This window comes from Notamacropus eugenii, chromosome 3 (genome assembly GCF_028372415.1).
Source record: "Notamacropus eugenii isolate mMacEug1 chromosome 3, mMacEug1.pri_v2, whole genome shotgun sequence".
Lineage (NCBI taxonomy): Eukaryota > Metazoa > Chordata > Mammalia > Diprotodontia > Macropodidae > Notamacropus > Notamacropus eugenii.
In genome coordinates, this window is record NC_092874.1 from 410711486 (window position 1) to 410725343 (window position 13858).

At 38.0% G+C, this 13858-nt stretch overlaps 1 protein-coding gene across 1 annotated transcript in view; it reads left to right on the plus strand.

The window, feature by feature from the left end:
- ABCA13 (ATP binding cassette subfamily A member 13) overlaps positions 1-13858 on the plus strand; it is a 371167-nt gene that overhangs the window by 85278 nt on the left and 272031 nt on the right. Inside the window, exons 18-19 of the mRNA XM_072598129.1 lie at positions 10401-10515; positions 12550-12879. Of these exons, the coding sequence (XP_072454230.1) occupies positions 10401-10515; positions 12550-12879 (445 nt within the window). The remainder of the gene's footprint in view (positions 1-10400; positions 10516-12549; positions 12880-13858) is intronic.

Genomic DNA, 13858 nt, shown 5'->3' on the forward strand with positions numbered 1-13858 from the left:
TATATGTATATTTTCCCTCATTTGATTGGTAGCTTCTATCTTTCTTTTTCATATATGATCCCTTAGTTCTTACTGATGGTCTTAAACTTAGCATTTAACCTTTAGCGCAGTACCAAGCACACGATAGGTACATGAGAGATACTGGATGGCTTAATCTGTATGGATTCAATTTGTTAAATGACCTTAAGAAAAGAATGGCAGAGAGAAAGAATTCACACACATGACAGTCATGGACACCAGATCTGGCGTCAGAGGAACTTGGTTTAAACTCATTCTGCTACCAATGCTACCATGACATTGAATAAGTCATTTAATCCATCTGGGCCTGATTTTCCTCATATGGAAAATTAGAAATTGCAATATATCTAGAGTGAGTAGAGAGCAAGGTCCAACGATCCTATACCAAACATTGTAAAAAATCTTCAAGAAAAATGAAAGACTATGGTACTCTTTAACCTAGTCATGAAGCCAAGAATATTTGTGAAAGAATGACTTTATTTGTCCTGTTACAAAATGTTCAATCTTGACTCAGATGGGTACTTGAAGTGCCTGATCCCAGGACACCCCATTTTTATACTTTGAAGAGAAAAAAGAAAGGAAGTGAATGGAAGTTGGAAGTGAGAAATAATTCTATAATTGAGTTCTATTTGGAGAAATTGGATTAATATTACTTTGCTTCATGTCAGTGAGCCAATAATTCGGTAATGATTTTTCCCATACCAAAATGAAATATTCACTTTTACAGGCATTTATTAAGTATCTATTATGCATAATAGTGCTGTGGGAGCAACCATGTCATCATCTTGATGTCATGGTCCTCTTTGAGAATGAAGGACAAATACATCAACAACAACTATGCATAGTATCTATGCTATGCTTGGGGACGCAAAGAGAAAATGAAAATCCCTGCCCTGAAGAATCTTATTTTATTGAGAGTTGAGGGAGAGAACCTAGTCAACAAATATTTAATAAGCATTTCCTATGTGCCAGCCTATTATATGCTGGGGATACAAAGAAAGTCAAAAAGTATTCCCTACTCTCAAGGAGCTCATGGTCTAATGGAGGGGGAAATATTCAAATAATTGTGTACAATAAAGTTATGTAGGGGATAAACTGGAGGGAGGCCCTAGCATTACATGGGATCAGGAAAGGTTTCTTTAGAAGATGAGATTTAAAAGAAAATTTTTTTATTGTCTGGGATCATTGTATTTCTTCTTCTTTTTTTAAATATTTATTTATTTTTAGTTTTCAACATTCATTTCCACAAGATTTTGAGCTCCAAAATTTCTCCTCATCTCTCCCTTTCTCCACCCCAAGACACTGTGCATTCTGATGACCCCTTCCCCCAATCTGTTCTCCTTTCTATTACACCCCTCTCTTCCCTTATTTCCCATCTCCTCTATTTTCTTGTAGGGCAAGATAGATTTTAGCTCATTACCTATATTTCTTATTTCCTAGTTGCCCATAAAAACAATTTTTAACATTTGTTTTTTAAAACTTTGAGTTCCAACTTCTTTCCCTTCCTCCCTTCCCACCTATCCCCAATGAGAAGGCAAGCAATTTAATATAGATTATACATGTGTGGTTATGCAAAAGACTTCCATAAAAGTCATGTTGTAAAAGACTAACTATGTTTCCCTCTGTCCTATCCTGACCCCCATTTATTCTATTCTCTCTTTTGAACTTTTCCCTTCCCAAAAGTGTTTACTTCTAATTATACTCTCCTCCCTTTTGCCCTCCCTTCTATCATCCTCCCCACACTTATCTCCTTTTCTCCTACTTTCCTGTAGTGTAAGATAGATTTTCATACCAAATTGAGTGTGCATGTTATTCCTTCCTTAAGCCAAATTTGATGAGAGTAAGTTTCACTTTTTCCTTCTCACCTTGCCCCTTTTCCCTGTCACTGAAAAATCTTTTTCTTGCCTCTTTTATGAGAGATAATTTGCCCCATTCCATTTTTCCATTTCTCCTCCCAATATATTCCTCTCTCACCCCTTAATTTTATTTTTTTAGATATTGTCCCTTCCTATTCAACTCACCCTGTGCCCTCTGTTTATATGTATATAATTCCTCTGACTACCCCAGTACTGAGAAAAGTCTCAAGAGTTACACATATTATCTTTCCATGTAGGAATATAAACAGTTCAACTTTAGTAAGTCCCTTATGATTTCCTGCTTACCTTTTCATTCTTCTCTTGATTCTTGTGTTTGAAAATCAAATTTTCTTTTCAGCTCTTGTCTTTTCATCACAAATGCTTGAGAGTCCTCTATTTCATTGAATTATCACTTTTTCCCTGAAGTATTATACTCAGTTTTACTTGGGTAGGTGATTCTTGGTTTTAATCCTAGCTCCTTTGACTTATGGAATATCATATTTCAAGCCCTTTGATCCCTTAATGTAGAAGCTGTTAGATCCTGTGTTAAGCTGATTATATTTCCATAGTACTAGAATTGTTTCTTTTTTTTTTTTTATTATTATTAAATTTATTTATTTAACTTTTAACATTCATTTTCACAAAATTTTGGGTTACAAATTTTCTCCCCTTTTATCCCCTCCCCCCCCAAACACCAAGCATTCTAATTGCCCCTATGACCAATCTGCTCTCTCTTCTATCATCCCTCTCTGCCCTTGTCTCCATCTTCTCTTTTGTCCTGTAGGGGCAGATAGCTTTCTATACCCCTTTACCTGTTTTTCTTATTTCCTAGTGGCAAGAACATTACTCGACAGTTGATCCTAACACTTTGAGTTCCAACTTCTCTTCCTCCCTCCCTCCCCACCCCTTCCCTTTGGAAGGCAAGCAATTCAATATAGGCCATATCTGTGTAGTTTTGCAAATGACTTCCATAATAGTTGTGTTGTATAGGACTAACTATATTTCCCTCCATCCTATCCTGTCCCCCATTACTTCTATTCTCTTTTGATCCTATCCCTCCCCATGAGTGTCAACCTCGAATTGCACTCTCCTCCTCATGCCCTCTCTTCTATCATCCCCCCCACCCTGCTTGTCCCCTTATCCCCCACTTTCCTGTATTGTGAGATAGGTTTTCCTACCAAAATGAGTGTGCACTTTATTCTTTTCTTTAGTGGAATGTGATGAGAGTAGACTTCATGTTTTTCTCTCACCTCCCCTCTTTATCCCTCCACTAATGAGTCTTTTGATTGCCTCTTTTATGAGAGATAATTTGCCCCATTCAATTTCTCCCTTTCTCTTCCCAATATATTTCTCTCTCACTGCTTGATTTCATTTTGTTTTAAAGATATGATCCCATCCTATTCAATTCACTCTGTGCACTCTGTCTCTATGTATGTGAGCGTGTGTGCATGTGTAATCCCACCCAGTACCCAGATACTGAAATGTTTCAAGAGTTACAAATATTGTCTTTCCATGTAGGAATGTAAACAGTTCAGCTTTAGTAAGTCCCTTATGACTTCACTTTGCTGTTCACCTTTTCATGGTTCTCTTCATTCTTGTGTTTGAAAGTCAAATTTTCTTTTCAGCTCTGGTCTTTTCATCAAGAATACTTGAAAATCCTCTATTTCATTGAAAGACCATTTTTTCCCCTGAAGTATTATAGTCAGTTTTGCTGGGTAGGTGATTCTTGGTTTTAGTCCTAGTTCCTTTGACTTCTGGAATATACTGTTCCATGCCCTTCGATCCCTTAATGTAGAGGCTGCTAGATCTTGTGTTATCCTGATTGTATTTCCACAATACTTGAATTGTTTCTTTCTAGCTGCCTGCAGTATTTTCTCCTTGACCTGGGAACTCTGGAATTTGGCCACAACGTTCCTAGGAGTTTCTCTTTTTGGATCTCTTTCAGGAGGTGTTCTGTGGATTCCTTGAATATTTATTTTGCCCTCTGGTTCTAGAATCTCAGGGCAGTTTTCCTTGATAATTTCATGAAAGATGATGTCTAGGCTCTTCTTTTGATCATGGCTTTCAGGTAGTCCCATAATTTTTAAATTGTCTCTCCTGGATCTATTTTCCAGGTCTGTTGTTTTTCCAATGAGATATTTCACATTATCTTCCATTTTTCCATTCTTCTCTCTTTGTTCTGTGATTTCTTGGTTTTGCATAAAGTCATTAGCCTCCATCTGTGCCATTCTAATTTTGAAAGAACTATTTTCTTCAGTGAGCTTTTGAATCTCCTTTTCCATTTGGCTAATTCTGCTTTTGAAAGCATTCTTCTCCTCATTGGCTTTTTGAACCTCTTTTGCCAATTGAGTTAGGCTAGTTTTCAAGGTGTTAATTTCTTCAACATTTTTTTGGGTCTCCCTTAGCAGGGAGCTGATCTGCTGTTCATGCTTTGACTTCATGTCTCTCATTTCTCTTCCCAGCTTTTCCTCCACCTCTCTAACTTGATTTTCAAAATTCTTTTTGAGCTCTTCCATGGCCTGAGCCCATTGGGTGGGCTGGGACACAGAAGCCTTGATTTCTGTGTCTTTGCCTGATGGTAAGCAGTGTTCTTCCTCATCAGAAAGGAAGGGAAGAAATGCCTGTTCGCCAAGAAAGTAACCTTCTATAGTCTTATTTCTTTTCCCTTTTCTGGGCATTTTCCCAGCCAGTGACTTGACCTCTGAATATTTTCCTCACACCCACCTCACCTTCTGATCCTCCCAGCCAGCACTTGGGGTCTGAGATTCAAATGCTGCTTCCAGCCTCAGGGCTTTTGGCGGGGGCAGGGCTGCTATTCAGTATGAGATTATGTTCTGGTGCTGAGGTCGGGGCAGGGCCACCTCTCAGGCTCAGTTCCCTCAGGGGGTTTATGCACAGACCTTCCACAATGGATTCAGGCTCCCGCTGGCTTGGGGAGCCCCTGTCTGCAGCCGCCTCTCAGCTTCTACCTCCCGGGGGGGGGGGCCTGAATTATGGGGGCACCCCACTCCCCTCTCGACCCGCCAAAGAGACTCTCTCACCCACCCCTCTCACCTGTGGGTGGAGGGACTTGTGTGGCTGCTGGAGATCCCGTCCCTGAAGCCTGCTCGGATCTGTTTCTCTCGGTGCCGCAGCCATGGCCGCGGCAGGTCTGGGCTGGGCTTTGTGTCTGCAGCGCGACGGACCTTTTGCGAGAGGTTTGCAGATCCCTCTGTGGGTGGAGGGACCCGCGTGGCCCCTGGAGATCCTGTCTGTGGAGCCTGCTCGGATCTTTTCCTCTCGGTGCCGCGGCCGCAGCAGGGCTGCACTCAGCTCCCAGTCCCGGCGCCCAGTCCGCAGTGCAAAGGACCCCCCCGCGAGAGGTTTGCAGGTCTCTCTGGAACAGAAATCTCCCTCGCTCCAATGTTCCGTGGCCTCTGGGTGCAGAATTCGCCGTGAGTTACTTCCCTGTAGCCATTCTATGGGTTGTGGGTTCAGAGCTATGTGTATGTGCGTCTTTCTACTCCGCCATCTTGGCTCCGCCCCCCAGAATTGTTTCTTTCTGGCTGCTTGCAATATTTTCTCCTTGACCTGGGAGTTATGGAATTTGGCTACAATGTTCCTAGAAGTTTTCCTTTTGGGATCTCTTTCGGGAGGTGATCAGTGGATTATTTCAATATTTATTTTACCCTCTGGTTCTAGAGTATCAGGGCAGTTTCGCTTGATAATTTCTTGAACAATGATGTCTAGACTCCTTTTTTGATCATGGCTGTCAGGTAGTTCTGTAATTTTTAAATTTTCTCTCCTGGATCTATTTTCCAGGTCAGTTGTTTTTCCAATGAGATATTTCACATTGTCTTCTATTTTTTAATTCCTTTGGTTTTGTCTTATAATTTCTTGATTTCTCATAAAGTCATTAAGTTCCAACTGCTCCATTCTAATCTTTAAAGAATTATTTCTTCAGTGAACTCTTGGATCTCATTTTCAATGTGATTCTGGCCAATTATGCTTTTTAGGGCATTCTTCTCCTCATTGGCTTTTTGGATCTCTTTTGCCATTTCGGTTAGTCTATATTTTAAGGTGTTATTTTCTTTAGCATTTTTTGGGTCTCCTTTAGCAAGCAATTGACTCATTTTTCATGATTTTCTTGCATCACTCTCATTTCTTTTCCCAATTTTTGCTCGACTTTTCTTAACTTGATTTTCAAAATCCTTTTTGAACTCTTCCAAGGCCTGACACCAATTCATATTTTTCTTGGGGGCTTTGGGTGGAGGAGCTTTCCCTTTGTTTTTCTTCTGTTTGCATGTTTTGATCTTCTTTGGCACCAAAGTAAGATTCTATAGTATGATTATTTTTCCAGTTTTTGCACATTTCCCTAGCCATTTACTTGACTTCTGAGCTCTTTGTCAAGGTAGTTCTCTGTTTCCAGTGGGGACAGGGGGGTGTACTGTCAACTGCTCGATTCCCCCCCATCTGTGGGCCTAGAGCTCCAGAAACAGTCACTGTCTCTGCCCCTGCTTCTGCTATGGCTGCTGTGGGTTCCTCTGCCCCCTTTCCCCTCTGCTGCCCTGGGTCTGGAGCCAGACCCCTCCACTCTCCCACACTGGTCCCACAGGCTTTTTCCACTGACTTTCCAATTTGTCCTCAGCATTTTGGGGTCATGAAGTCTGGAAACCACCACAGGTGTGAGAGATCAGTCCCCCCCAAGGCCTGCTCATGTCCTTTCTATGTGACCCTGCCCCCTGCATGCTACTATAGATACTTCCTGGCAACTTTCCAGGCTGTCTTGGGCTGGAGATCTGCTTCACTCTGTTATTCTGTGGGTTCTGTCACTCTAGAATTTTTTTAGATCCATTTTTTACAGATATTTGGCAGTACTCTAGAAAGTTCTTGCTGCTACTCCATCATCTTGGCTGTGCCCCTCCTTCCCCTAAAGATGAAATTTTAGTTGAGTCTAGAAGGTAGAAGGTAGTTAGAGGAGAAAGAGAGAGAGAGAGAGAGAGAGAGAGAGAGAGAGAGAGAGAGAGAGAGAGAGAGAGATACAGACAGACAGATACAGACAGACAGATACAGACAGAGACAGAAAAGGAGGCACAGAGACAGAGAGAGAGACACACACACACAGAATGAGAGAATTCTAGGGTTGAGGGACAGAATTAGGAAATGGAGGAAAAGCAAGTAAGCCAGTGTCACTGGATCATAGAGTACATAGAGAGTAGTAAGGAGCATGATTGGAAAGGTATGAAAAAGCCAGATTATCAAGGTCTTTAAAAGCCAGAGGATTATATATTTGATCCTGTAGGTATTAGGAAGTCACTGGAGTTTATTTTCATTCTCCTTGGAGTAGCAGCTTTATTTTTGTAGCTATTCATATTTACCACTTGGTTCTTTTATTTCTATCTCATATTCTGTTGGTGGGAATAAAAGACAAATGAAAAATATCTCTACATAAGTTAGAACTAAAGATCATTGGAAAATTGAATTTTTTTTATGATTCACAAAGAAGGAATTGTGAACTCATATCTGTTTTAAGTGTCTGTTGAGAGAAGAATAAACAGAAATGATTGTAAAACAAACCTAGGAGAATAATTTTTTAATTTTTAGGTGAAAATTATGATGTTATACAGTTAGATTTAAAAGTAGAACAGTTTAAGGGAATGATCAAAGGCTAGCAACCTAAATAACTTTGGTTGAGCTTTTCTTGTTTAGGGGAAAATGGACAATATTGCTAACTGAGGTCATTTACCACTCATTTTAGAAATGAATTTTGTATGCTTGTTCAGAAGGTTGACCTTTGAACAGAAAGGAAAACAGTATTGCCTGGTATGATATCATGTCTATAATAAAAGCTGAGTCAGATTTGCAGATAATAATTATTTCCTCGTTTACTGGAATCTGATTTCTGTGAGAATATATAATGTGACAGGATCAATAGTCATCACTTCTACTCACACTTTATAAAATGTAGGGAACTGAATAACAAATAGACAAAATTTTCCAACCTCAAAAATAGACTAAGGATTAATTGTTTTAATTATATGGGCCATTTAAGTTTTATTACTATTGCGCATTGTGTTATTTTCAGAAGAACATATGGTATTTATTAGTATGGCACAACTGGATATTATTTATGACATTTTCTGCATATATTTATTTACCTGCTCTAAAAACTCTGTGAAAAATGAGATGTTGATTAAAATACAAAAAATTCATAAAATGGTCTAATCTAAAAAAACTCATTTCCTTAAAATAAATCACCTTAGATATTACCTAAGTAGTAATAGTAAAAATAATTACAGCAATTATGATATTCACTGTTATTTATGCTTGTATTCTTTATAGTTTTTGAAATCAAAAATAAAAATGCCTAATAATTCTAAAAATTTTTACGTTTAAGTGGCCTTTTCCTCTTCTAAGTTTTTATGTATATCATCCTTTTATTCTTTAGCTACTTACAGTCCCAGAAAATAAAAATAAATTAATCCAATTTACATAAATAAGATAGAATTTTATAATTCGAGTGCAAGGGACCTTAAGACATCATAAGTTTTAACCCTATAACATCTATAATAATGAAACAATAGGATGCATTGAACATTGTATTCAGGAAAATGGGTTCAACTTTTTACTCCAGGATTTATTGGCTGTATGATCTTGGACAAGATAGCCACCCTTTTTTGACCTCTTTTGCAAACTGAGGGATTTGGGTTACATGACCTCTTAAGTCCTTTCCAAATCTAAACAAGCCCAGTCCCTTCCTCCTTTCCTGTCACAAATGAAAGGGTAGAACTCCATCCAGAATGATGTTTTCTCCCAAGAAATAAAGAATTCAAGAAAATTTAAAATAAAGGATTTAAATTTAAAATATGGATTTAAAATTTAAGTTTAAAATATAGATTTTTTCAACTGATTGTTTTCTGTGCTCAGAAGTTCTTTGATTATTGTGTTCAATGTGTTCTTGACGTCGTGTTTTTCTGGGAGACATACAATCCTTAAACTGTCTCTATGCAACTTGCCTATCAGATAAACATGTTTTGCTTGTATGGAGAATGTATTTTCTATTAATGTCACTATTTTTGCTTCTCTTCTTCCAGATTGTCCTTTACTTCTGTGTATTTGTATTCATAATATGTTGTTTTCTCTTTTTCCTTTGGTGAGGCTTGACTCCATAGATTCAAGTTTTTCTACTCTGCCAATTATTTCTTTAATATTTCTCATTCCTATTTTAAATCATGCAGGAAGAGTATGTTGTGGTTTTATGCTGTCCTCAAAATCTGTAGGGTTTTTTGCCTCATCTATTGTTAAATCTTTTTTAAAAAATATTTTTTGATAGAAGCCTGAACTGGTTTATTAGATCTGGAGACTATATTTCCTTTTATTGTTAATGTCTTCCCTGTTGGTTTATCTGGTTATACTCAGATATCTCTGAGTTTTCTTCTTCCTGATATCTATGGAAATTTCAGTATTCCTCTACTCCGCCCCTTGGATTCAGGTTCTCCTCTCCTCCATATTTTGCCCTGTTGCTTACTTTCTGACTCCCTCCCTAGAAATGGTAATTTTCCTGGGTGCTGAATATCAAAGCATCTCAGTCTCCTTTCCTGCTGGACAAATTATGGTTCACTAGCTTAGGTATTAGCCTAAGTAATGTCTGGAGGGACAGAATTAGATCTGGCTGAATGCTGGGCTCTTTCCTTCAGGCATACCAAAGGACCATAAAGTCCTCTCCCCCCTCATCCTCCACTGTGTCCTGCCCTTTTTCCTCTGTCCCCCAGTCCTCTTCCCCAGTAATACACAGTGCTGCCATGTTGTCACTCTTGAAGCCTGGGAAAATTTCTGATGTTTGGAGTTTGGATGTTTATGGTTCTGGAAAAAGGGGGCAGGGAGTCAGTGTTCAGGATTGCATTCTGCTTCAAGCCCATGTGTTCTGTTGGCTTATTCAACACTGTTGAATAAAGGAGGGTGTACTGAGTAAGCATGAATTAGATATCACTTCATAGAGTTGTTACCTTCTTTGGGTTCTTAGTATCTTAGACCATTGAGATAGCTGAAATTATTTTATCTTTGATAGATAATTTCTATTTTGGGAACATGTTAGAGGTAAGGAAGATCAGAGAAAATATCAAGTCTTCCACTTTGTTGAGCATGTGACCTGGAAGCCCCTTTTTCCTTTTCTTTATATTTCAAGTACTTTGAAGTGTACATGGCACATAGTAAGTGCTTAATGTCTCTTGATTTTACTGACTCTGGCTGTCAGGGGAAGCCCTTGGAACCATTCTCATATTGTTTTTAAATGTGAAAAACAAAATGCATGGGATTACAATGCAAAGCAAAATACAGTTATCAATTTTTTGGACATGAACATGAACATGTACACCAGGGGTGGAGAACCTGTGTCCTTGAAGTCTCATGTGGCCTTGAGGGATTTGTTCTGTGAAGTCTGGATTCAAAGGACTGATGACCCTAGAGGCCACATGTGCACCTTTACTAAAGGGTTATTGTCATTCAACTCTGACTGTTAATACTTGTAGACTTTTCTTTTGATTACAGATTCTTGAACAACGTTGGCTTCTTCTTTCCATTGATAATGATGTTGACTTGGATGGTATCTGTAGCCAGTATGGTCCGAAAGCTGGTTTATGAAAGAGAGATTCGTCTTGAAGAGGTAATATTATTTAATCATGAGTATATGAATACATAACTGGTTAGGACAAAGAGGGAAATGAAAAAAAAAATTAGTACTGTAAGAGAGCACTGGTTTTGGGGTTGAAGAATCTGGATTTGAGTCCCAGTGTTGATAATTTCTACATGGCTATGAGGAAGTATTTTTTAATCACTATGTGCCTTAGCTTCCTCATCTGTGAAAATGAAAGTTTTGAGGTTGATTATCTCTAAGATCTTTTGAAGTCCTAAATACTATCATCCTATTATTATACTGTGGCATATGAGTTCTATGGGGGCTAATGTGATATAGCAGAAGAACAAAAGTGGACCTTGGTTTGAGGTTTAATTGTGACACCAGCTGAGTCACAATTTTAAGCATTGATTTTCTCATCTGTAAAATGGGAATAAAAATACTTGCTCTTCCCTCTTCATAAGAATATTGTGAAGAAAAAGGCTTTGTAAACCTAAAAGCAGAGTAGAAATGGGTATTGTTGATTCAAATGTACCTGTTTTATATTCACTCTAGTCCCTGGGTTTCTGAATTAGAGTCCAACTATCAAGTCAGATTCTCAGGAAAACTGCTTGAAGTTAGAGCTTCAACCCCTGTTGCCACAAAAGGCTCCTTTCTTTTGAGATTAAGGAGTACTGACAAAAGATGGAGGCAAAAGAATCAAAATCTAGCTGTCTTTACTTGAGAATGTTGCTCCCTCAGTAAATTCTCAAAAATTTCTCGAAAGAATGGAGGGACAGAATTAGAAAGAAAAGAGTCTGTCAGATACCTAGTCTTTTGGCATTGATAGTATGAAGGGATATTTTGGTTTTCCTCAGTTGGTCATGTTGCACTTCATGAACTAAAATAATATTAAAGCTAGTTTTAAGAATAATGTTCACGTCCTAAAATACTTTCCTAGAAAAAAGCTACATTACAGCCTAAACATCCACCATTATGATCTCACTGAGGCAGAAGCAAGACAGCATTCATTCATTTTACAGATGGGGAAATAAAAGTTGTGATTTGTCAACTTGATCAGGTCATAAAATACATACAAAGTGTGCTACATACATGACCTCATTTTACAATAGTCATGTGAACTATTGAGATGGGAATTTCTCCCATTTTATGGATGAAGAAACTGAGTCGTGGAGAGGAAAAATGACTTGCCCGTGGTAGTATAGTTAGTATGCATCCGATATAGGATTTGAACTCAACATTCTTCAGACTTCTTTCCTCTATGCCACATTGCCTCTCAACTCATTTGCTTTCTACACAACTATAGACACAAAGTTTGTGTTGTTTAACTCTTGAATATGTGTTTACATTTTTTAAGATGATTTTAAGAATCACCACTCAAACTGCATGTAACACAATGCTTTGTATATAATAGACACTATAACATTTATCAGTTTGCTCTTTTTTCATTTCATGTACAGTAAACTAACAATTCAAAGAAAACTAAGTAAATTATATTTGAAGGAATTTTGATTAATTGAGTTCATTTTTTTCATAAGTTTTCCTAATGACATAATAATCAGACATAGGACTGATTCTATTTTTTTACTTCAGGATTAGAGGACATTGTTTCTGAAGGGCTTCTGAGGGATGTCTGTGTTTGATATACACTATTTGGCCCTCCACCACACTCTTTTTTCCCCCATATTAAAAAAAAAATCCTCCATCTAAGTCAACAGAAACAATAAATGGAATTCATTGAAATAAATGCAATGATTCATTTGTCTTTCCACCAAATTCTGATTTTCCTCCCAGTTTATCTAGTAAAGAAGTCTAGTGTTTTTGCCAGAACTGAAGTGTCAGCAGAAATCATCTAGTTCAGTATCTTTATTTAAAAAATGAGGAAATTGAGGACCATAGAGGTTAAATGTTTTACCTTTAAATCACCTAGCTACTTGGAAGCTGAGCTGGGGCTAAAAAGCGACCTAGAGTAGTTCAGATTTTGTTCTCTTTCTGTTCAATAATTATCCTATTTTTTCCCATTTTTCATTGTCAATGGTAATTTAGAATTCTTTCTCTTTACAGTATATGAGGATGATGGGTGTTCACCCCACTGTTCATTTCCTTGCCTGGTTTCTGGAGAATATCATCATGCTTATTTTAAGCAGCTGTGCTCTGGCCATCATCTTGAAAACAAGTGGCATCTTTGTGCATAGCAATGCTTTCATCATTTTCCTCTTCCTTCTGGACTTCGGAGTTTCGGTTGTCATGCTAAGTTTCTTACTCAGTGCATTTTTCAGCAGTGCCAATACTGCAGCTCTGTGCACCAGTTTGGTGTATATGATCAGCTTTTTGCCTTACATAGTTCTCTTGGTCCTACACAACCAATTAAGTTTTGCTGTTCAGACAGTTCTGGTAAGTCAAGGCTCTATGCCCTACTCCTCCCCTCTCTCAACAAAAGAGAATAACAAGTGACTTGTTAGTTTAATCATTTTCAGAGCTGCTTCAGGAGAGATAATAAAGTATAGTAGTTAGAAGACTGGCTAGGAATTAGAAAGATCTGAGCTTAAGACCTGCCTCTGACTCCTCACATTAGCTAGTTACCCATGGGATAGGTCCCTTAAGGTCTCAGGCTCCAGACAGCTCTCTTAAGACGACAAATTGGAGAACGGTTGCTGATCTGAATGGGTGGAGGAATTCTCTACACTGGGAGTTCCCTACTCTGATGGATTTATAGGTAGTGCCAAAAAATCAATGACAACAATAAAACCCTTTTAAAGGTCTCCTTTTCATTATTCTGCTCAGAGATCCAAGCCTGGCAGCCATGACTCCGTGAGATTACAATGATTTTGCAGGGTGACAGTTTGTTGAATGTTGCCATTATTAATGTAATAGAGGATGCTGCATGAAGACACTCTGGGAACTGAGCAGCATTCAAAAGAGAACTCTAAGCTGAAGCACGTTAGCTTTTTTTCCCTGTTGAAACAAAAAGAGACATTTCTAAAGACATTTGATAAGTGCAGACCTACGCATTCTATTGAAGTACTTTTGAATCATATTATGTTAATGGGAGTGATCACGGCTTTAGCAATGTCAAAATCACTCATTTAAAATGTACCTACCAAAAAAAGTATTTCCCTTCAGATATTAAAATAACTTTTATTTCTAAAATCATTTCACTAAAAAAAAAAAAAGGAAAGGAAGAGAATACAAAGAAAAAGAAGGTAGGAATAAAGGAGAGAAAGAAAGAGGGAAAGAAAATAAATCTATATTAGACTATCAGTCATATGAAAAAGCACTGTAGCCAAGCATATGAAAAGTTGTGTTTAAATGAAGGAACATGAACTTAGGGATAGAGTGCTGGTCTTGGAATCAGAAAGAAATGATGCAAATA